General features: G+C 37.2%; 2 protein-coding genes across 2 annotated transcripts; both read left to right on the top strand.

The window, feature by feature from the left end:
* The first annotated feature begins 1364 nt into the window (after positions 1–1364).
* LOC120015906 (transportin MOS14-like) lies at positions 1365–20983 on the top strand. The gene is made up of 27 exons (XM_038868408.1): positions 1365–1487; positions 2496–2573; positions 2732–2794; positions 4680–4727; positions 4821–4967; positions 6051–6182; positions 6872–6912; positions 7574–7665; positions 8700–8827; positions 10067–10142; positions 10529–10649; positions 10728–10827; positions 11281–11362; positions 12675–12757; positions 14766–14882; positions 15490–15541; positions 15754–15909; positions 17463–17586; positions 17667–17748; positions 17829–17917; positions 17998–18072; positions 18162–18216; positions 18820–18939; positions 19028–19120; positions 19208–19353; positions 19837–20014; positions 20426–20983. Exons 1-27 carry the CDS (start codon positions 1365–1367, stop codon positions 20702–20704), a joined length of 2880 nt encoding a protein of 959 aa, XP_038724336.1. The 3' UTR covers positions 20705–20983.
* A 1206-nt stretch (positions 20984–22189) lies between these two features.
* Positions 22190–24692, top strand: LOC120015908 (probable myosin-binding protein 5). The gene is made up of 3 exons (XM_038868410.1): positions 22190–23121; positions 23236–24024; positions 24202–24692. The coding sequence occupies exons 1-3, from the start codon at positions 22404–22406 to the stop codon at positions 24258–24260; spliced, it is 1566 nt and encodes a 521-aa protein (XP_038724338.1). The 5' UTR covers positions 22190–22403; the 3' UTR covers positions 24261–24692.
* The last annotated feature ends 43 nt before the right edge of the window (positions 24693–24735 follow it).

Here is a 24735-nt window from a genome sequence, read left to right as displayed (position 1 = left end):
CTTTATAAGGGGCTAAAACTATAACGACTAGCCCAGGATGACCTAGATCTTGGAATTTCATTGTTCGATGAATGGTATTCAATGACTTATTTCCAATTAAGGATAATGCCAAAGCAAACGGCTGACTATTGTGAAGAACTTGGGTTGGTCAAAGTAGGAAACTCTATATGGAAGGAATACAGATTCATGTACTTAAAAGTCTGTCTAGGTTCGGATGATATGGCTGGAGATAAAACTACATGCTACTATGTAGTAAAGTATTCTTCTACTAATGATATCGTCATTGACTCTAACTCCATGGCCTTTATCAATGTTTCCTAAAAATATTCTCATGAAAAGGTTGCTTAAAACATGGTAGAATTGAGCAAACTAGACGGAGAATGGAACATGGATCTACATCGAGGAAATTACTTTCTCAAATATAATGTATGGCAGCCTTGTAACATTCTGTAACTCGTAGAAAAAAGAAGAAGGAGGTGCAACCGTGCAAGTAGATGATTTAACTCACGTGCACAAGATTTCTACAGTGGATATGGGATTTGAGAAGAGAAAATATTATTACACAATTAATTGTGTTTATACGAGAGGTTGTTTTCAATAATTAAATTTACATCCTCGAAACTACATGAGTTTGTTCACCAGTAGGGCAAGGATACCGCGAGATACCAGCAAGTAATATCCATGGAAAATTCTTTAAGCTATTGATTCAATTAGATTCAATTTTTTGGCTAGCTTTGCTTCATATTGGACATCACTTCATGCAGCATTCCCCCCACCCCTATGTGGAGGCATATTGTTTTAACATTAGATGGTAAAAACTATTTTGATTAGGTTAAAATTGATTAATTATTAATTTTTTTATTGAGTACAAGTACAAACAAAATATACGACACATCACCAGATCATGAATGTGCCTTGTAAATATTCGGAGGAGGTGAGATTAGAACCCATGACCTCAGTCAGGAGCATGCAAAGTCATTGCCACTCAACCAATGACTCATTTGCAATTAATTAATTATTTATCATCTTATATTTATTGGAATATTTATATCATATTATTTTTCACTACTGCAATTACCAATCACAAGCCCTGACGTGTCCGAATTGATCAACGCCGACTGATTTCTCAAAGTGGCCCTTTATCAGACGGCCAACAAACTCTCTCTCTCCCTTCCTCGTCAACAATTCTAAACTTCCTTCTTGCTGGGGCGCCAAAAACCCCAATAATCAAAAAAGCAATCTCCAGAAAAATCAAATAATTATCTCTCTCTCTTCATATCTATCTGTATCTATCTGTCTAGTCAACAAAAATTCGGCTTTCTCGTTAACGTTCGATTTCCGAGGGTTCGAAATCGATTCGGAATATGGAACTTCAGAACACTGTGAAAAATGCCCTAAACGCACTCTACCATCACCCAGACGACACGATTCGTATGCAGGCTGATCGCTGGCTCCAAGACTTTCAACGTACCCTCGATGCGTGGCAGGTACTTGGTGAATAACTTCGATTTCGATTCCAGTTGCAGCTCATTGTTATCGTTACTTATTTTCTTCAATTTCTGCTATTTTTGTGCAACTGGATCAGTTGATTGCATCGGAAGCTCAGGTTTCAGTTTGAGTATGAGTATTGTAGTGAAGGGCTCGAATTGGAATTTAAGATTTTTGCCATACTTTGTTTTTTTTATAGGGTATTATTATTAATATGTTTGTTGAAGCAGAATAAGGATTGATGCCGCGTTTGGCTTTTGGAGTTGTGTTGAGATTGAACAGTGAACTTTCGTTTAGGCTACAATGTGGCGGAATGTTAATTTATGTTATAATATTTTGGTAGAAACTCTATTTCTACTCTATTCACGTCCTCTTGAATTTCTAGCTTTCTGGTAGCGGCTTGTCGCACCTTGGTTAAGTTTATCGGTACCACCGTACCAAGGTGATTCATAGACTTGATTTTGTTTATTGGGTCATCAGTTCTATTATTTCATGGAAGACTGTGCTTTTCATGAGGTTGCACTAGACTACTTGTCCCAATGTCAGTGTCCATGCATAACAAATTAAAGAACACCAGAAGAGTTTTAACTAGATAATATTTTCTCTTGATGGAATGTAACCTTTTCTTGATTTGAATTGCGGGGTTGTAGCACTACAATCTAAAATTGTTCTCGCTTCAGTCTTCATGTTTCTCTTGCCCCTGAATTATTTTATAGAGCATATTGAATAACCTGTTGTATAATTACTCAAATATGGAATTTCAAATTTGTAAGATAATATTGTTGCTAACAATATTTTTAATAATTGAAATGATCCCCAATGCATATTATGCCTATTCACCTCTGCTTTATTTTCAAATGAATTGTTTGAGGCCATTGCGTGTTGCGTCTTTCCAATTTAATTAATTAACGGTAATATCGATTTTGTATATTTTTGTTCTAAAATATGTTCAATTGTCCAGATATTTTGATACATCGGGTTTTGGTAACATTTTGTTGTTCATACAGGTTGCTGATAATTTGCTTCATGATTCGAGCAGCAATCTTGAAACCTTAATATTTTGTTCTCAAACTCTTAGAAGCAAGGTAACCTTCAACTTGTCTGAGTCCATTTTTACTTGGTTGTGGTCTTTTTTTAAACATGTTTACTATGTGGCCCCTAAAGCTACTTATAATTTTGTCTTTTAAAAAAAAAAAGCTACTTATAATTTTGAAGTTTCCATCCATTTTACATATGATCATAGGTACAACGGGATTTTGAAGAACTTCCTTCTGAGGCATTTCGTCCATTGCGGATTTCCTTAAATGTGAGTGGATATTATTTACTTTTGACGATGGTTTTAGGTTTGTAAACCCTGGTCCTGATGTTGCTTTAAAAATTTGAAATTGTTTTTTTTTTTGCTGATTGTGCGTCCTAACCATACCAGGCTCAAGTAAACTAAACTTTGCCCGTTAAATCATAGTTTTTTTATGAGAAATTTTGGGACCATCTCATTGCTTTTGTTTTCCTTGCTTCAGTGTTGTGGTGGTTGGGGTCAGTGGCCTTGTTTTGTGGTGATATTCTTCCTTGTCAAGTAAATTGATTTTACATATATTGCTTTGTGGATGGTTGGAGAAGGGCAAGATGCATTCATTCTTGCCTTCGGATAATAGAGAGGTTGTTTCTAGAAATTGAAACCCATGAGCCGTAACGTTTTGCTTGCCGTGAAGCAGTCTCCTTTTACTTGTCTTAATTTTTTTATGAGGTGTGCTAGAATTTTGACAACTCTCTGGTTGTGATAATGTTTAGGAGAGTTTAAGAGGTGAAGCCATTACTGGGGTGTTATTCTATGCTTTGGGGTTTTCAGGATAACTTTGTGTTGAACTGGATGGTTTTTCACTAGTTGGTTCCATCTCTTCTCTATTTTGCTTGGCACCCTTCTATGCTATTGACTTGCTTTTTACTTATTACCCTTTTTTTTTTATGTCTGCGAAATTGTTTCATGCAATGAAAATGTTTTAAACTTGCTTCCATTGATTTTTCGTTGCAACTGAAGCTTGAAAAATTAAAACTGTGGAATTCTAACTTAGTCATTTGAACAACGAATATTTGTGTTATATCAGTTTGCCAAACTGATTTATCATTAGGATGGCCTGAAGCTTCTTAAGTGAGAACATGGCTTTGCAGACTGGGCAACACTATCAATCAGTAAGGGAATGGGTGTAGAATTTTTAAAGATCTTCCCTTGCTACTTTCGATAAGTTTAACTATTGACATAATATATTGGTGGAAGCTACATAATTCAGCTGCTTTGTTTTTTTCCCAAAAAGTAAGTATACATGTTATCTTTCAGCAGAAGTAATTATTTCTTTATCTTTTGTGTAGTATCAAACACTTCCTAAATCCAATGCCTCAATGCATGGGACAAGTTAATTTTTTCTATAGAAAGCCTTGTCTTAGTGAAGCATCTCAGTTTCTTAATGGCTGTCTTTATTAAATAAGTATTTTTTGGTTTGTGTTCAACAGTATATGAATTAGTTCCGTGACTTCTGTCTTAGCTCATGATTGATTGTGCGATTGATTGTGCACCATTGGATATCAGATTTTTCCATTTGCTTAAAGAGATGTTTTAGTAAAGTAGGTAACCCAAGCCTTGTTGATGAGATTAACCAGGGTGAAATTTATTCTCTAGAAACAAAGTTTCAAAAGTTTACTAAAGTCTTTTATGTGTTTCTTTTTTTTTTTAATTAATCCCATGTTTTGACGGATTTTTCAGTTTGTGGCACCCTAACACAAATTTGGAATTTCATGAATAAGTGTGTGAAATAGTATCATTCACGTTCAGAGTAAGGAATTCTCTTCTAGAATTTTAGTTGTAAATTTTTTTAGATATTGCCTTTCATTGTTGCGCTTGGAAATTTGTGCACTTTTGTGGTGCTTGTGTACTTCTGTGGAAGGGGGAGGGGGAAAGCATTTACAGCTATTTCGTTTTAGTATATATATATATATTATTTATATCAGGGTTTTGGTAGTTGAATGTGTTTTTGTAATCCTTAGTTCCCATGTCTGTCTTTTTATCCCGTCACACACTGCACTGACAATTCTATGTACATATTTCAGGTGGAATGGTTCCTTTACTGCATGTATGTGTAAACTTGATAATATATTTACACGTTTGCGTTTCTTTTATCTTCTATGTGATTCAATTGCAGACCTTACTAAAAAAATTTCATAAAGGCCCTCCTAAAGTCAGGACTCAGGTATGAGTTGAGATATTTATAACTGCAGGTGATCATTTTAAATGAAAATTTTGGTACTCAAGAGAATCTTATTTTAAAACATTCATTTTATAGATTAGCATTGCAGTAGCTGCCTTGGCTGTGCATGTTCCTGCAGAAGATTGGGGAGATGGTGGTATTGTGAATTGGCTTAAGGATGAGATGAGTTCTCATCCTGAATATGTACCGGGATTCTTGGAGCTACTGACAGTCTTGCCAGAGGTATTTGTGAATCACTCTTGTTAGCAGTAGAAAGTAACGTGTCACCTTGCGCCTTCTTAAAATATGCTGGATATGATTTAATTACATGCATGAGCAGAAACAGTGATTTAAGTTTTTCTTTGCGTACTGTGTTGTCATCAAATGCAAAGAGAAGTTTGTTTTGTTACTGTGAACTACAATGTTTTTGGAATAGCATCATAAATCCCATAAGCTCCTTCTCATACCCTTTCTTGTCACTTCCATCCTAACTATTTGGTGTCCTTTGCTTTTTCACTGTTTTCTACTTGAAGTTTCTAAATTCTTGTCACCTTTGCACCATTAGGTGTTGCTTGGTTTGCAAAACCATTTTCTATTTTCTATTTTCTGTGTTCGTTTTCCATTTTACGTGTTGTGAGCTTTGGCCTCAAAATGCCCAAAACATCTATCGATGTCTTAAAGAGAATAGGCTCAAAACACTCAAAATGCATTTTGAAAAACAATGCAAACCAATCACATTTTAGCCATTTTTTTCGTGTTTTTAAAAACTCAAAATAGAAAATGCCCTCAAAACACTCAAACCAACCAGCCCCTTATCTTCTGTTTTGGCTTCCACAATTAGTGGAAAAACACTGACGTGGATGAGTTTAGCTGAGGTGCATAGTGCTTCATGGAAAGAACTCAAAGAAGTCATATAGGTAGATGTTCTGTTCTTTCAGTTTACTGAAGCTTTCAATTTTCAGTGCTTGTAAATCAACAAAAAATCATTTCTTTATTTAGAATAGAAATGCTTTTATCTAAGGTCTTTCATTTCATATGTATGCCTGTGTTTAAACTGTTAAACATGTATACAGAGTATGTTATTTGCATATACTGAATATATGTGTGTTTATATATGTTTATTACATACATACATACATACATACATACATACATACATACATATATATTTATTTATATTCGCATAGATTGACAGGGCGAGAAGACTTATTCATAAATAGTTGGTTCAGGAACACGACATGATGTGGAAGAAATGCTCATTGGTAGCTTATTTTGATAGATTGATTTTCTAGACTTCTCTTGATTCTATTTTCACTTTATAATCAGGAAGTATTCAACTACAAGATATCAGCTCGCCCTGAAAGACGACGCCAATTCGAAAAAGAGCTTACTTCCCAAATGGAGGTTGCTCTTAGTATTTTGACTACTTGTTTGGAAAATAGTGAGCTAAAGGAGCAGGTTAGATTTATGTTCTTGTATTACATATGATTTAGTTTCCATGGGTTTGAAGTATTAATTGTTCATTGGTTTTCTCATTGCGAAACCTATTGGTAAGGGTGCTTGCTAAGGTCAGAGAGGTTTATTGACATAACGGTAACCTCTTAAATTAAAAGTTTGTTCCTCTGGGAGTGTTTTTTTTTTTTTTTTTTAAAATGACAAGGAACCTTGGCCAAACCCTATGTACTTGGATCAAGCCACTCTCCCCAAGCATCTTTGTTCCACTTTGAGTTTAACTCACCAATATTGCTTATCATCAATTTCGTTGTCTTATGTAAACATCTGTTCTTTTATTAGTTCAGAATTTCTTGATATTTGTAGTGACTATTGATGAATTTGATTTTGATCATTGAATGTACATAAAGTAAAAAAGGAACAGGTAAAAACTTGTATCCATCAATTTAACCATTAAAGATGAAGAAGACCCTATTGACACGGAATAGTAGCGTGCTCTGATAGAGACAAGATTTGCATTTGATTATTTATTTCATTGGAATGCATTTTTTAGTTCATTGCTACCTTATCTTGTCTGTTCAGGGTTTCATTGGGAATATTTATTTGAATTAATCGTGATACTAGGTACAACAAGTCCATGTTTGGATGTTTTGTTGTGTAAAATGTTGACTATTTTAACTGAATTCATATGCTAGGTTCTCGAGGCATTTTCTTCTTGGCTTCGACTAAGGCATGGGTAAGCATTGGATCTCCTTTTTTTTTTTGATTGGAACAAATTCAAGTGTTGTGTTGGGTAAGTTTTGTTTCGTAGTCTTACGCTTCCACATTCACAATTAATGGAAAAGATTTTTGGGAGGGATCACGCTGTGCTTGTAGCATCACTTAATGTGAAAGTTTCCCTAATAGCCAGATGTAGCAGTTACTAGAGCATGGGTTATTGTGAATATATCCAATCCTCTAGTTAGAAAGAAGATCCGACTTGTTCTCAACTTCAAAATAAAATTTTCAGGTGCTGGGTGTAACAATTTCTAGAGCATGGGGAATTATGAGAATTTTAGATCCTCCTACTAAGGAAGCATTGTGGACTGCTAGATCAAATTGTTATTAGTTAATGTGAAAAAAATTCCTAAAATTTTTCTTAATTTAGGAGATTGGGTAGAACAATTTCATGTGCAGGGGTGTTTCCTTAATTTAGGAGATTATGAGCCTTTTGTTATTTTTTATTTTATTTTGTTCTCTGAGATTATAGGCTTGAGTGTTTATATGCAAACGAAGAGTTCCATTTTTTTAGGTTACAGCCAACTAGTTTGATCTATGCTGTTTTTCGCTTTGTCAAGAAGGGATGGAGACTATGATAGAAAGGTCTTTCATCTTATTTGGTATTTGGTTGGTTTCAGGATTCCTGGTTCCATCCTTGCTTCTCACCCATTAGTGCTCTCTGCTCTCTCAAGCTTAAATGCGGAACTACTTTCAGAGGCATCTGTAAATGGTATTACCACTAGATACGTTAATATATGTCTGGAAGTTCTATTCAAAAGAATATTTGAGTAGCTTGTTTAACTATTTTATTGTGGACTATTTTTTTTATTGTATTGCTATTACTATTATTGTGCTGACATGCACTGCAGTTTGAACTAGTGCTCTATGCCTTTTGTTACGAGACTTTTTCAGCAACAGCTGCTGTAATTGCTTTATGCGTTCAAACCTTTTTTGAAATGCTTGAATAATGACATTAAGCATCTTGAGGTTTTCCTAATTCATCCCTGTTTTCTAACGACGTAACCTTTTGGTTATCAAGGTATCACGCTACCGAAAGACCAGAAATGCTCTGATGCCAATTGAGAACTACTAAAAACTTGGTCAGGTTGCATTCCCATAATTAGAAGAATATCAAATAGATTGATGCTTTGTCTTGACAACCAGAATTTTGCTATAGAGTGCCAGTTATCCATGAACTTGTGTAGCTTGGATTCTTTCTCAGATGAGAGTGTTATTTCTTTCCTATCATGTCAGCGAGGAAGGTATATCATGGAGATGGTCAGGAGAAGACCCCCTTTGGTTCTACCTTCACAAAATGATCAATTTTTTTCACCTTTATGTAGTTTTGACTCAGACAAATTTAAACTAAAATGGAAAGAAAGACATAAATGAGTCCAAATCTACTCAAACTAGGGAACTGGTGATACAACTAGTCTCAGAAAGGCATAAGGAAATAAGGGAAGACTGACAATGCCAATACTAAGGACTCAATAAATAGGCTTTGGTAGAGGACAAAGGCAGTCCTTAACACCACTTGAGCTGAATGTCTGATGCCAGGCATAATTTGGGCACTTGTGAGATCTTAGAAAAGTTACTTTGAAACTTTTACCTATATCTGACTTGCTTCTTATGTTACCTTAACATTCCCTCCTTTCCTTTTGCATTATGTTTCCTGTTTGTTGCTGATGATAGAGCAGAGACATATATTGGATTGTTTTTGTTTTCATCCTCGCCATCCAGGAGTAATTTTTCTTTATTTTGCAGTCATTTCAGAATTAATACACTACACAGCAGCAGGAAGCTCTGGTGGTATTTCAGTGCAGATGCCCTTAATTCAAGTGATTGTGCCGCAAGTAATGAGTTTGAAAGCTCAACTTAGAGATCCTTCAAAGGTATTGCATTTTGAAATATCCACCTTAACTGTGATCCTTATGGTTTGCCTAATGGATTCCTATAACGAGGCATGATAATGATACTAAAACATTTATATAAAGCAAACATCTTTTGGTAAAATCATGTTGCGGTCGGTTGAGGTATCCTTTGCTGTGAAAGTTTTTTTTGGCTGCATACATTAAAAATGGGGATCATGGCTAGCACATTTGCTGTTGTGATTATGAGTATCTGATTGTTACCTGGATTGTTGCGATGTTACTTGCATAATTAGAAATTTAGAAGCATTCACAATGTTGGTCAAACTAGGTCTATGGGATGTGTTAGAATTAATTGTTTGCAACTTTTTGAGATTTCTGAAGATTGCACTGTTATATGAATCTTTATGATGATCTTTGATCATCAAGTATTTAGGAGTTAGGACGTGGTATTAAGTTGATTTGACTAGATACTGAATTGGAATATGATATATCATACTGCATTTATTCTTATAAATATGAAAATCTAGACATCCCCTCAATTGTATGCGCACATACATATGTAAGTATGCATTTGTACACCATATTGGATGTAGACATGAAATTACATTAATATGAAATTCATTATGGAAATGTATGATGGTTTATTTGGAAAGAAAAGGATCACTAAATTTCCAACCTTGGGGAGGAAGCCAAAGAAGTGGACAGAAGTCAATAACAAAGCCTTTCTTCCCGGAAAAGGGTAGCCCAGTGGTAAGGGATGGGGACTCCGGGGCTACACTCTGCCTTAAAGGACCTATTAGATAGAGGAGAGGGTACGACATATGTCCCAAGTCCTCCTATTCATGTCAATTTTTAAGTTAGCTACATAATTATTCTTCTTGTACTTTGGATAGCATCAGTCAAGATGTGCTCATGTTTTATTCAACTTGTTTAATGTGGTTAGAATTTGAAATTATCTTGCGATCAACTATAAGGAAGATATGAAAAGTGATATTATTGCTTGTTTTAGTTTATCCTAAATTTTTCTACATGAAGCTGATGGCATCATGGGAATCCGTTTGACTAGCCTTGATCTTTCTAGCTTTTCCTGGTTCCTTTACAAGTATCTTATAATTTTTTAAATCTATACATATTCATATATGCGTTTGTTTGGTTCCAATTTTTGAAGTATCCAATATTAATTGCATATCGATTCCAATTGAGAATGGCAATACAATTACATTTGATGTTTTTTTTTTACCTTTCAAATCTCTTCCTCAGGATGAAGAAGATGTGAAGGCAATTGCTCGACTATTTGCAGACATGGGCGACTCATATGTGGAATTGATTGCAACTGGTACATATTTTTACCATATATTGAAAGCCCCTAAGATGGTCGAACATGTGGCCAAGTGGTAGAATTGCAGGAGTGCAACCTAAAGGTCACATATTCAATTCCTGGAAACAGCCTCTCCACATATTATGTGCGAGTAAGATCTGCGTACAACTTCCTGCCTGTCTCCGACCCTGCCCACTGCGGGAACCTTGTGCATGGGAGTTGTTTACCTATTGCAAGCCCCTAATAGGAATCCATTCATACATTTGCAGATCTGTTTTTGAATGCAAATTACCCTGGATAACAACAGCCTTCCTGTTCCTGTCATGGCAAAAGATACTTGTTATCGTTATGTGTATCCTTCATAGTTCATGGTTACATTATTAATTTTTGTTTCTTCTGTTCAGGTTCAGATGAATCAATGTTGATAGTGCAGGCATTATTAGAAGTTGCTTCTCACCCTGAATATGATATCGCCTCAATGACATTTAACTTTTGGCACAGTCTTCAGGCTATTTTAACTAGAAGGTGCACATTGCTGTTCCAGTTAATTTACTGAATAATTTTCAAAAGAAAGTTTAGCTAATGAAGACTTTTATTTTCCAGAGATTCATATACATCATTTGGTAATGAAACATCTATGGAAGCTGAGAGAAATAGGAGGCTGCAAGTCTTTCGTTCAGCATATGAGTCACTTGTGTCCCTGGTTAGTCAGCTGGTTCAAAAGTTCATAATGTCAACATTTACAGTATCCATTGCAAAGAAACCTCTATCCAGCTAGCTAAAATCGATTTGTTTGCTTGCCCATATGTGTTCATTCATCAATTATGCTTGCTAAAACCTTTTTTGTAACCTGGGAAGAGAATAGCTGATCCATGATCTTCAGGATTTTAAGTTGGGGAATGACATGAAAAGAACACATATTCCTAGTTAGAATGCTGTTTACCATCTCAAGAAGTGATGTCCATATGAGGATTGAATAAGATAATTTGGTACTAATCTTCCTTATGACTAAAGAAAAAAAGTTCATCAATTTTCTATGATGAAGTCATAACTAAGCAACTACTATATGTGTACATATGTTTTGTTTTTTTTTTTTTCCTTTTATGATATATGGTTGTTAGCCAAAAATGTTAGAGTGTAATGGATTTGTTCACAGGTTAGCTTCAGGGTTCAATATCCCCAAGATTATCAAGGCCTTTCATATGAGGACCTCATGGATTTCAAACATACTAGATATGGTAATGACTGCAATTTTTTTCGCCAAATCTTTACTGTCTTTCTCTGTCATGTACATATATCTATTCTTATTTTCTTATTTTGAACTGCTAGAAGGATGAAGCCACTTATAGGTGGTTGTCTGCCATTGAAGTGGTAACATATTGCATAGGACACCAGTTCTGTATCCTGTGGTTGTAGTTGCAAATGCGTAAATAAATGAAAACTGTGATCTGAATTATTGGGACAGATCTTGAGTTCAGACAACTGAAACCTGCAAAAGATCTTAATTGAATTTGAATGGTTTGGTGATGGTTTACCTAAGTCAAATGATAGTTGCAAGCTGTAATAACATATATTTGGTTAGGAGAAGAAATATGCAAAATGAATAGTTTGAAAACTCGCATGGTCTTACACTTGTGACAATATTCCAATAAACAACATGGGCAGAGGAAGAAACTTAGTGAATGTAAATTTTTGTAGGGGCTTCATTTACTGTATCAGTTTATATTCGTTTCCACTTGAATTTTTCATTAGCGGAGAACATATATCCATACCCTCTCTTGGATTCTGTATCTCCTGTCTTGTTCCAGTCACTTTGATTTTTATTCTTTCATTCCTGTGTTTTGAGTAAAATTTTCTTCCATTGATATCATTCTCTTTTTGATAATTCGTGAGGTGATATTCTTAATTTTTGAGCATGGGGGTCAAACCTTGCACTTAGTGCGAGTATAAGGAGCTGGCCAGCCACAAGAGCTCCTTTGATACTTATTTGTAATAGCTACCAAGACAAGACACTATAATAGCTAGAAGCAAGGCTATAGTGTTTGAGATTTGAAAATCCTGAGATGACCTAATGTACTAGTGGAATGCATACTTGAAGTGGTGCTGGATCCTTTAACTGATTTAATTCAGTTGGAATGCTTAATTTTGGCCCAAAGATGTAAAACAAAACATTCATCAATTGAGTGCCTCGGGACCTGGCGCTGTACCTGTAGGGTAGCTGAGGCTTTAGCCCGGAGAGTAATAAGATGCCTCAGCCTCACTCCACCTTGCGGATAGTAAGTTGTGGTTGCTCTTTTTTTTTCCATGTCACTGTTGGTGGCCGAGAAGTTCGCTAAAGATTGTCATTCTCTATGTCAGAGTTTGGTCAATTGATTTTTTTTAATAAGTTGCTAATTTTTCCCCTGAATTTCATTACCTATTATTTTCATCTAGTCTTCAATTAGCTTTTGAATTTGAATGCTACGACACCTGCTTCTTTCGTTATGTTTTTTTCGTGATGAGATCTGGTGTCTACTCCCAAAGTTCTAATGGAATCTGTGATACTGCTAGCTGTTGCGGATGTATTAATTGATGCCGCATCAATTTTGGGTGGGGATGCAACTTTGAGAATTCTTTATATGAAGCTTGTTGAGGTATGTACTCTATTTTTTATTGATTGAACAAATATAATGTTTTAGATACTGAGAGCGTAACATTAGCATTAGGAATCAATATAAAAATTTAGGTCCTGGTTTTTCTGTCATGAACATGGAAACAAACCTGGAATACCTCCTTTTTTGTTTCCTGTCCCTGCTTTCCAGAAGACATAGTGCGTGTTTTGGAAGTGGTAAAAGAACGGTATTTTCCATATTTCTGTAGTCTTTTTGTTAAAACAGGAACAAAGTAAAAGGTAAAATAAAAGAATTGAACAAGAAAATGTGTGTTTGTTATTATTTAATATTCTAGATCTTATGTTTTCTTGTTTACAAGTGTTGGAGCTCACCCACCCAAGTCCCACATTGAAAAAAATGGTGTGTGGATGTGGTTTAAATGCAAGTAGTTGGACTCTAGTCCTTGGGCCAGGGCTTTTGGACAAAGTGGGTTACATTCACTTGTATTGAGACCACACATATGTTTAGGCCCATTAACATGGGCTCCCTCCAATGTCCAAATTCTAACAACAAGCCAAATGCATTTCCTGAAAAATAAAAAATGGAGAATCAAAGCTGTTCTCAGGAAATGAAAACTGATCAAAGAGCTTGGAAAAATGTTTTCATGGCAAATGTGCAATTAAGTCAACTAAATATTGACTTGTTTAAAGTAAAAAAGATATGTCACGTTGTGGTTCTAGTACCTCCCCGACGAATTTTTTTAATAAGTTGATTTGCAGGACAATTTTCATTTATTTCTGAATAGTTTCTGCACATGATAATGGTTGTGGGCACTTCCCATACTAGTTTGCTGTTCTATGAAATCACTTAGGGTGTGTGCATGTGGAGGTTTTTGGACGGTTTTCATGGGAAGGGTTGCCATGAAAATTTTCACCAATCAGCACCCATTGTTTTAGAGGGTTAGATTCTAACCCACTTAAACAGGATTTATGACTTGAATACTCTTATTCACCTCCTTGTACATGAACAAATTAATAACATTCTCTCACCTTCACTGTAAAATACCCTCAAGCGCCTCACTAATAGACCTTCCAAATACCTCCTCATGAACATTTGGGGTTATAATTTAATGTTCACTGAATAATTTGAAGCACTTAATATAAGTTCTCATCATTGTTAAGAGCTTCCATTCTAGTGATATACTTTGTCTCTAACTGGTGGGAGCTCAATGTTCACCCAATGGAGATGGGATGGGGCACAGTCTTAAGGTCAGCACAGGACTATTTCCTGTTGTGCACCACTTTTTAGGTGCATGCCTAATGGAGTGGATCAAATCGAGGGTATTTTCAATGTACCTGCAATTTTTGGACATGTATTGAGATCATTTTGGTTATGGTGGACTCCATTGATTGCCTTGCGCCTTGAATACATTGCCGAAGTTGTTTCTTAAAAATTGCCACACAGTTCACTGGACTTGCTGATCTTACCCATGGAATTCGTAAGAACATCATACATATGTGCTCTTCAGTTTTGTTTTTATGAGTATTATCTTTTTTGTCAACATGGTTTGTACTTGCCGTAGTGGTTGAGATGCTTTGTCCTCTGCCTGACTTGCAACCTTTGATGAAGTATGTGATATTGATCGTAAGTTGCTTCTCCTTGCAAAGTGCAACTCATGTTAACTGGAGATTGACTTATGTGCTGAAAGCTTGAGAGGCTCTTAATTTTTCTGTTGTCTAAGGTGTTCCTTATATGGAAGAGATGACTTAGATCATGGACCAAGCATTTCTCATGTTTAAGGGAACAGAGGAAAAGAGGGCAGGGTTGGGGGACTTCTGTAGATTTTTGTTGGTAACAGGGGACTTCTGTAAATGCCAAACTGGCAACCCTGTTCTGGATCACTTCACGTACATTGAAAGACGGGGTTTTGTCGTTCACATGCCACATTCAGAAGTGTCTTCTATCTATATGCTTAACTGTTTTTATTGAAAGTGAATTAGTAAGATACTTTTGCTATATATTTTAGTTGCCATCTTTCATGTTATTGTAGGCCGTATCTTTCTGTGGGAATGAGCACGGCGAATGGCGTCCTGCTGAGGCTGCTTTATTTTGCATTCGGGCTATATCAAGTTACGTTTCCATTGTTGAAGCTGAAGTATTGCCCCAGGTAGCAAAGACCATTGCATTGTGGTCTTACAATTCTGAGTTTTAGCAAAGACTTTTCTTGTTATTGGTTGACTTCTGATGAAGATGTTTGTTTGAAAATAAGTTCTACCTGGCTTTATGTGCTTTTCCCATTTTAAGAGCTGCAGCTGCATGATTTTCATCTTTTGTTTTACTCATATTGAAAAAAGAAAAAGAAATATGGGTGAGGTAGTAATCTTGAATATTGTTTTAACTCATATTGTGCCTCAAAAAACTAGCTACTTAGGTACTATTGTGTTATGTGAAAGATAATGACTTCTTGTTGGGTTGGCATAACTTAACCAGTGTTTTACAGTTTGGAACTGTTATTACCATAGTAGAAATTTTATTTATTTCTCAATGTTTTCTCACTGTATGTACAGTTACAATATTATATATTTTCCTATTATTTGTTGCAAGATTAATTATTATTTTAACTCACTCTGTAAATGTCTACCACTATCTTCAATCAAAAAGAAACGTTTTTTTGAAGTTACTCCAAAGTAGGCTAAGGGAAATTGATTATTCTTTCTACTATAAACTAATACATGTTAACCTTACGGCATTGTTTATTTGATTGTTCTGCACAGGTTATGAGTTTTCTTCCCAAACTTCCTCAACAGCCACAACTGCTTCAGACTGGTAATTTTTTTGTACAACCCATTGATACACACACACACACACACACATATATGTAAACATGAGAAATGCTTGGTCCATGATCTAAGTCATCTTTTCAATATAACTGCATGCTGTGGTTCACTTGGCTCTCTAGAGTTGTGGAGTGTCATTGTTAGTCGGAACATAGTGATTTATGGTTGACATTATTTATATTGTTATGGAGATATTTTCAGTGTGCTTAACAATTGGAGCATATTCGAAATGGCTTGATGCTGCATCGAGTAAAATTTGTATACTGCCAACAGTCATAGACATTCTAATGAGAGGCATGGGTACTTCAGAAGATTCAGCAGCTGCTGCAGCTATGGCATTCAGACATATTTGTGATGGTACATCATCTCTTTTGTTAAGTAATATGTGCCCACTTTTCATATATATTTTAGGAGCTTATGATGGATAGATCTTCATGAAAATTAGCATGTAGGTGTTCAATTTTGTGACATGATATTGAATAGAGAATTCACGTACATGATGACAACAGAGTTAAAATTATTTTTTATAATAATTTTCTTTTTGAATAACAGAGTTCAGTAGTCATGGTGATAGGATTGTCCCACATCGGAAGATGTGGGAGCTAAGGTGTTGTTTATAGGGGGGAGGTATGGGCCTCCTTTAGTACCCAAAGTTTTCTAGTATGGGCTGGGAGGCCTTGGGTACAGCCGGCCCATATGGGTGGGTGTCGGTTGGGCCTTGGGTGCTGAGCGTGTATGGGCGCGACTCTATCAATGGTATCGAAGCGTACGATCTTGTTGTGCCTTCAACTTGGGGCCGCACTTGCGGAGTGGCCGGCCATGGTGCTCGACCCACGGGGGCAAGGGCCCTGCGGAGGGGCCGGCCATGGTGCTCGACCAACGTGGGCGTTGGTCTTGAAGGGGAGAGTATTGATAGGATTGTCCCACATTGGAAGATGTTGGAGCTAAGGTGTTGTTTATAGGGGGGGTATGGGCCTCCCTTAGTACCCAAGGTTTTCTAGTATGGGCTGGGAGGCCTTGGGTACAGTCGGCCCATATGGGTGTCGGTTGGGCCTTGGTGCTGAGCGTGTATAGGCGCGACTCTATCACATGGTGATGCAAAATATTATTCAGCTAAATAATTGTTGTCATTGTCGTCGTCGTCATCATTTTATCCCATAATTATGATTTCTATTGTCGCTTCTTTTGGATTTGATTCTGAGACTTCTGATGAATCCTTTTCTTCTTTTGAGCACCTAAAACTATTCTACTCTCCTGTTCAAGTTAATAGAAGTATCCCAATACCTTTCCTTCCATTTTGTCTCGTGGGGAAGCAAATATCCTTAGCTACAAGGTTAGTTGCAACAAATCTTCGTTGCAAAGATTGTTGAAGAAGCAGCTATTGAAACACTTTAGCCTAAAACAAATCATGGTTTGGAATTGTTTAGTAGTCCTTTTTAAGATGCCATTTTTATGTGTAGAAAGTAAGGGTTGAAGGTAATTTTTGATTTGGCATCACTAGATCTAAATATCCTATTTGGATTACTGACTGGCTGTATAACCTCTCTCTATGAAGTATAAATTTGTAAAAATTCCCCCAAAAGTGTCTCTGTCTCTCTGTCAATGGGCCCCATGTTTTGTACAAATGTCCAGTATCTTGACTGTGCCTGAGCCTGAGGCCCTAATGGTGTAAAGTCTTTTGTGATTAGTGAGTCATATTCTTCCTTTTATATTGCTTGCAACGCCACTGATTGATGGCTTGGTACTTACTCTGTTCGTGGAGTATGGGTGTGCTGTATGTCTTTGATGATTCATGTTATTGGCAATGATAGGTTCTTCAGCTTTTAAAGACATGATTACTCTATCACTAATTGTAGTGGTTGTTCCAGATCTTCTCCACTATAGATACAAATTCTTTGTATTGAGTGCAGATTGCAGGAGGCAGCTTTGTGGGTATTTTGATTCCTTGTTCCCCATATACCATGGGGCAGTAAATGGTGAAGGTAGCTTCAAAGTTTCTGCTGAAGACTCTTTGCACCTAGTTGAAGCTTTAAGGTATATTTTGGGTAATGATTTTAAATCTTATTTTTGCTTGGAGCACTTGATGTAAAAGTGTGGTAAATCTGCTTTTGCAGCATGGTCATCACCCAACTTCCTCCTGATCATGCTAAGAAGGCTGTTGAGAGATTATGCTTTCCTGTTGTTAATCCTTTGCAGGTTAGTTTTGATTCCATTATCTTTCTTTTTAAGTATTCATTTACTGATCATGCATGCATGTTGGTATTTTGAACTTTCAGGATGCTATCAATCAAGGTCTAGAAATGTTGGAAAAGAAACCTGCTCGCGAGTTTACTGTTCATATTGATCGACTAGCATACATATTTAGGTTTGATCAATATCCTTCTGTTTCTTTTTTCTTTCCCGGGTTTAATTTATTTTCTAAGGGTCTAGCTGAAACAATTTTAGGTATGTAAATCACCCTGAAGCTGTTGCAGATGCTATTCGCAGCCTATGGCCAATTTTCAAAGCTGTTTTTGATCTGTGAGTATCTGTGACCTATTCCTGGAATAGGAATTCACCATGTGAATATTTCTTGTTTAATCTGAATGTTTAAGTTTTCCTTGTTCTAGCCGTGCTTGGGACATGCGGACCATGGAGTCTCTTTGCCGAGCTTGCAAATATGCTGTGAGTTATCTGTACTTGGCTTTGGCAATTAAGTAGCTGAACTTTAGAGATCTAATTATCACATGATTATCTCAAACGTCTTAATTATGACATATTTGTCTGTCAAAGACTCAAAGTAAAGCTTTACATATGCATCTGATGTTTTGAGTTCTATAATTATAATAAAATGCTATTATTGAAATTGGATATTATAATTATGTACATATTTAATTTGAATATTTTTTTCAAGAGGAGAAAGATTTAGTATTAGTCATTGGAAGTTTCTGCATTGATTATAATTGAATGTTGCGAGGCAAGGCTATGAATGAATCAATGCATTCTAACCTTTTCTCCATTCTCACGTTTGGTGTGGCTTCAAAAGGGTGGGACCTTAATTTTCTCCTATCAAGTGAGAACAGACTGTTATTTTGAAAATTTGTCATTTGATTCAGCCTTGGGTGGAATGGGTAGTGTGATGCGAAATGACCGAGCGCACTTGGATGCTTGAGCGTTTATATGGGATGGAAATTGGATCCTAGGGATAAAGATGAATCCATTTCATTCCGATTCCTATCCCTAGTCCCTCTTTCCTGGTGAACGTAACCTAACTTGAGTTCTCTTTAGGTGAGAACTTCTGGAAGGGTCATGGGAATAACTATTGGAGCAATGCTGGAAGAGATTCAAGGCCTATACCTACAGCACCATCAGCCATGCTTTCTTTATCTCTCTAGTGAAGTTATAAAGGTACATCTTTCTTCCTGAAAATTCTCAATTGTTTCATTTTATTTTGTTAATATTGTAAAGTTGATTGATCAGTTCATCTTTCCTGCAGATATTTGGTTCTGACCCATCTTGTGCAGACTACCTAAAAAATTTGATTGAAGCCCTCTTTAGGCACACAGCATGTCTTCTCACAAATATCAAGGTACTGCTGCAGGAAGTAGCATATATTTATTTTCAGATATGTTGGCACCTTTGTTGGTATTTCATTGTATGTTCGTCTCTTGCACAGGACTTTACTTCAAGACCAGACATAGCAGATGACTGTTTTTTGTTAGCTTCGAGATGCATACGCTATTGTCCACAAATATTTATTACATCTGCCATTTTTCCAGCATTAGTAGATTGTTCAATGATCGGGATTACTGTACAGCATAGGTATATCTCCATACACTCTTTGATATATCACTTTTAAATAATGGTAAAGTCGTTTTATTGTAACATACAAGGCATGATTTTTATTCCTGAAAGCAACCTCTTTGCTATGCGTGAATAATGTTGCTCATATCTTGCCTTTTCCTGACCATTCCTCCATTATCAGAGCCTTGTGCAGCCACGCTAAACAGATAGAATGAGGATTTTATTATTGATCATTCTTTTTTACCACCAAGGGAAAATCTTGTTTTAGTAGTTTCCCCTTCCCAGATCTTTCAACGTGGGAGCTTTGTGCATTATGTGTTGTTTCCAATTTTTTTTTCCTATTGTTTGATTGGCTTTTGTGGTGTTTTTGTGTATTCAGTCTCTTTATATCTTTCAAGTCTTGTGGTTATATTTAGTATTTACATGTATTACCTCAAGTCGTTGCATATTTTTGAAATAACTTAATTACTAATGAGCTCTCTTTCCTTTTCCCCCCCGCAGGGAGGCATCAAATTCGATATTGACCTTCTTGTCTGATATATTTGATCTTGCCAAGTCTAGCAAGGGAGAACACTATGTCTCAATCAGAGATAGCGTAATAATTCCTCGAGGAGCCAGCCTTACGAGAATTTTGGTTGCTTCAATAGCAGGAGCACTCCCAAGTTCTCGGTTAGAAACGGTAGTTCCTGAAGCACCTAAACCTTTGAATAAAAGACCACTTTTATTTTCTTTTGTGGATTAAAAAAAGAAAAAAGAAAAATGAGGTCAGAAGGGGCAACCGATCGGGATGGCCCTTCTTTAGGGAGTTGCGCATGTTGGCCATAGGTTCTTTCTGAAGGGTTGCAGCCATGGCATGATCTTGATTCTTCTGAGGATCCTGGTGAAGAAACTAGTGTTCATTGAAATAATCTTGGCTTGCATTAAAATTCAAAAACAGCATTACCAATCCATCTGGGAGCTCTCCCTGACTACTGCGGCAGCATGTTTCATGGTTTTTCAAATCTCAGAGCTTTTCTGCACTTTAAAATAAGCCTTTAACATTCAACTTTATGTATCCGAGTCTAAAGGCCCCGTTTACCTCTTCACGCAGGTAACTTATGCTCTATTAGCTTTGAGTCGAGCGTATGGGTTGCAATCACTGGAGTGGGCGAAGGACAGTGTTTCTTTAATACCCTTGACAGCTGTAACAGAAGCGGAGCGTTCCAGATTTATACATGCATTATCAGATGCCGCATCGGGGAAAGATATTAATAGCCTGATGGCCCCAATTGAAGAGCTCTCTGATGTCTGTCGCCGAAATCGAACAGTTCAGGAAATTGTTCAAGGAGCTTTGAGGCCACTTGAGTTGAATTTGGTTTCTGTATCATAAAAGGAGGGTACCATAGAGGGGCAGGTTTTATTAGGGTTCTCCTGTTTGTGAAATGAGTTGTTTTTTTTTGGTGCTACCATATGCATTCATCATTGTGCATTTTATCATTCTCCAATTTTTTTCAAAGGAGAATCTTTGTCAGGTTATACTGGGAGCAAGAGTGGGTGTCTATTGTATCTTAATCAATGAGAGGCACAATTTCTTGGTGGTTTCAATGTCAATTGCTTCGGTTCTTAGGATGAACTACGATGGTATAAAATTTGTAATTTTTTTCGTGGAGGGTGCTTTGGTTGGTTGGTTTATTGGTGGGATGGCGTAGTTCATCATCCCATTTGACGTTGTGTGGGTTTCTAAAACCCAGTGTAGTGTAATTTTAACTATTAAAGTTAGGAGTATGGTGATCAATACTGAACTCTGATATATCAAATTATCAACATCAGCTACTTAGGACAAAGCACAAAAGGAAAAAAAAAAAGAATAAAAAAGAATAAAAAGGCCAAGGCATTGGGAATTTGGGATTAGTGATGGTGTTTGAAAAATAAAATTTTCTGTCAAGGTGCTTATCTGGCCCGCATGATTTATGGGCTATTGTGCCAGCCTATGAGTTTACCCAGTATAAGCATTCAGCCAGGAACGGTCCAGCCGGTTTGGAGTTGGGCCAGTAACTCTTAACGGGCTGGGCTGGGATATCCAGCCCACTAGGCCTGGTGCGGTCTGTTAGGAGGCTTCGCGGGCCAGGCCTTTAAAAAAACGTAACTAGAATCCCTAATTCCGAAGTAGGGTTGCCGCATGATTGTTCATCATCCCCATCATCAATTCATCCACCTTTTGATCTTCTTCACCCCCATCACCCTCTGCTCCACAGTTTCCACCATACGTTATCCCCATTATCATCCACCTTCATCATCACCTCGATCATCCTCATCCAGGAGTTTTTCTTCGGAATCATCCCTCTTTGATTCCTCTTTCTTAGACTAAGAGATGTAAAGAAAACCAAAAAAAATACAAGAACTTGCTCACTGATGATGGCAGCGGAAGTCTAGATGAGAAGAGTCGCTGCAATTAGGTTTTTTTAAAGACAAAAATCTGAAAAATAAAATAAAAAAAGGAAAAGCCTGGCCCTTGGGCCCTAAACGGGCAGCGCTTGGGGTTTTGAAATTCACGGACCAACACGGCAGTACGGCACAACCCGAGAAATCTCAAACAGCAGGCCGGCCCGGTCTATGAACGTTGCGGATTGCGTATGGGCCGTTCTTTGCCGGCCCGGCCCGGCCCACTTTACACACGTATTCACCCAAACAATATTGCAATGACGAGCAATCCATTGAATTCCGTGACTTGAAAAAAAAAAACATGTGTCATTGATGTATTATTATATTTCTCACATGTCTTTGGCATTTTGGTTGTAACCTGCAGGCATAATGGTCATTTTTTTCAGGCCATTCCTTGATACAGCGTTAATTTTGGCATATTTCAACCTCAATTTGTGTTGGTACCTTCTCCTATCTCCTATCTTTAGGCAGTTGAAACTCACCACCCAAAATCTTGAAATGTGAAACAAATCTCCACACAAACCAACCTCCACTGAGAGAAGGTCATGATCTTCTGAGACCGGTTCAATCATTGATCTCCAAGGTCATGATCTTCTTCTATCCATTATTCATTTTGAATTGAATAAGAACAAAAAAAAGTACTAATTATGGCCAAACGTACATTCAAGTGCTTTGTAGAACAAGAACTAGGACGGTTTGCTCACTTCTTGATCTACGCTGTCCTCGAATGGTTGCTAATCATTTTGCTTTTCATTGATGGGTTGCTTGCGTTTTTCGCCAATGAGTTTGCCAAGTTCTTCGAATTACGAATCCCGTGCTTGCTCTGCACGAGGATCGATCACGTTCTTGTTCGCAAGAGCCCAGATTTCTACTACAATGAATCTTTCTGCGAGATCCACAAGAAGAATGTTTCATCTCTGGCATATTGTCATGTTCACAAAAAGCTCTCAGACATAAGACAGATGTGTGAAGCTTGTCTTCTTTCGTTTGCGACTGAGAAGGAATCAGACTGTGATACGTACAAATCCCTTGTTGGGATTCTTCATAAGGACATTGAATTGTTTGTTGATGATGATCATGAAGTTCATTTGTCGTTGCCGGCCGGAAGGAAGGACGATGATACTCAAGTTGAGAAGAGTAGCGTTCACAAATGTTATTGTTGTGGAGAGGCATTGAAGGTTAAATCATCGTATCCCAAGGGGAAAAATGCTGGAATGGTTTCCCATGCTCCTGCTCCGTCTCGACGACCGTCGTTTGCGGCTAGAAATGACTTGGAATTGCCCCACATTCGATATACAGAGCTTAAGTTTATGCCAGATAACGAATCAGAAGTCGTCGGCGATGAGATTAATGCAGCAAACGCCGGTAAGAAATGTTATATAAGATCTGTTTCAATGTCTTCTGTGTGTGTTGTACTACATGGTCTGCATTTGCTTTTGTGTGTGTTGTGATTTGGTAATGTGCAATTTTCTGCACCAGCAAGAGAATACATAAAATCTGCGACGGTGCCACTGCTCAAGGATGAGGACGTGAATGAAGATAAGACCCCAAATTTTTATAGAGGGAATCGATTTTTTGGAATCCCGCTATCAGATTCTGCTACAAACAGCCCTAGGTGGGGTACTAGGCTACAAAGGAGATCACTGCTTGAAAAGACGAGCGAGTTATCTGCAGAACCTGTGGAAGGAGATGGAGAATCCATTCTGCATCATTTGAAGAGACAGGTGAAGTTGGACCGCAAGTCGCTGATGGATTTGTACATGGAACTGGATGAAGAAAGAAGTGCTTCAGCGGTTGCAGCTAATAACGCGATGGCAATGATCACCCGGTTGCAGGCAGAGAAGGCTGCAGTTCAGATGGAGGCATTACAATATCAAAGAATGATGGAGGAGCAGGCAGAGTACGATGAAGAAGCGCTGCAAGCAACGAAGGATTTACTGTCAAAGAGAGAGGAAGATATCAAGGTTTTAGAGGCTGAACTTGATGCTTATAGGCTGAAATTCGGAAACTTGAGAGAAGATAACTCTGATGAAGACTATCAGGCCTACTCATCTTATGGTGGAAGATCTGAATGTCGTAGTCCAACTTTTAGTGCCTCTGAGGGAGAGAACAGTAAGGAAGATGCTGTGTCATTGCAGGAGGAAAATGGAGGTGAAAACCTTGACAGATCACAAAATGTTCAAGCAACAACACGTCGTAAAGTTCTGCTCAAGCATACTCACATTTCATCACCTAACTTGGAAGTAACCCATGAGGAGGAAACAATAGGTAAACCAATATATGTCTAGACTTATGTCACTTATCCATACTTCCAAAGTATAATGTTTTGGCATAAGTTAAGAATTCTCGGGTCACAAAAGAGAGGATCTGTTACATCTCACCTCAATCACCAAAAGAACTAATGTTTCAGTTCATCAATGACTTCGACTTCTTTTGTTCTTTCAGGGCACGGAAGTACAACCATGCAAACACCAGAACTGTCGAAGCAGTCGCTGGATTCTTAAAGCATGTTTTACAGTAGAAACTAAGAAGGATTAGTGAAAGTGAAAAAAAACAGAAGATGCTGGTGCATGATTCTCATCTCAATAAGGAGTTTGATAGAGTAGTGGGACACCCATTGTTCAGTAATTTGTTATGTAAATTATTCTATTCAAGTATATAGAAACCACACACTCAATGATAGCTCCAACTGAAAGGCATGCCTTGTACACCAATCTGCTTTAGCACAGATAGAACAAGTTCACCATTTGTTGACCCGAATTTCTGTTCATCTTTGAATTGGGTACCCTCAACTACTCTGTACAGATTGGTTACTGTATTTTTTTTAGACAAATTTTATGCAAATAATTGGCTTCTCCTTTCAAATGCTTTATAACAGTTCATATATGCACTAACCACACTCTGAAGAAGCTTTTACCTCATCTATATTAGTTTCTCTATTATATTTTTTGAAGAAAATTTACTGTACTTTTTTTTTTC

The sequence above is a fragment of the Tripterygium wilfordii genome, chromosome 15 (assembly GCF_013401445.1).
Source record: "Tripterygium wilfordii isolate XIE 37 chromosome 15, ASM1340144v1, whole genome shotgun sequence".
NCBI lineage: Eukaryota > Viridiplantae > Streptophyta > Magnoliopsida > Celastrales > Celastraceae > Tripterygium > Tripterygium wilfordii.
The sequence above is the reverse complement of the archived record's forward strand: the minus strand, read 5'-3'. Positions and strand labels throughout refer to the sequence as shown.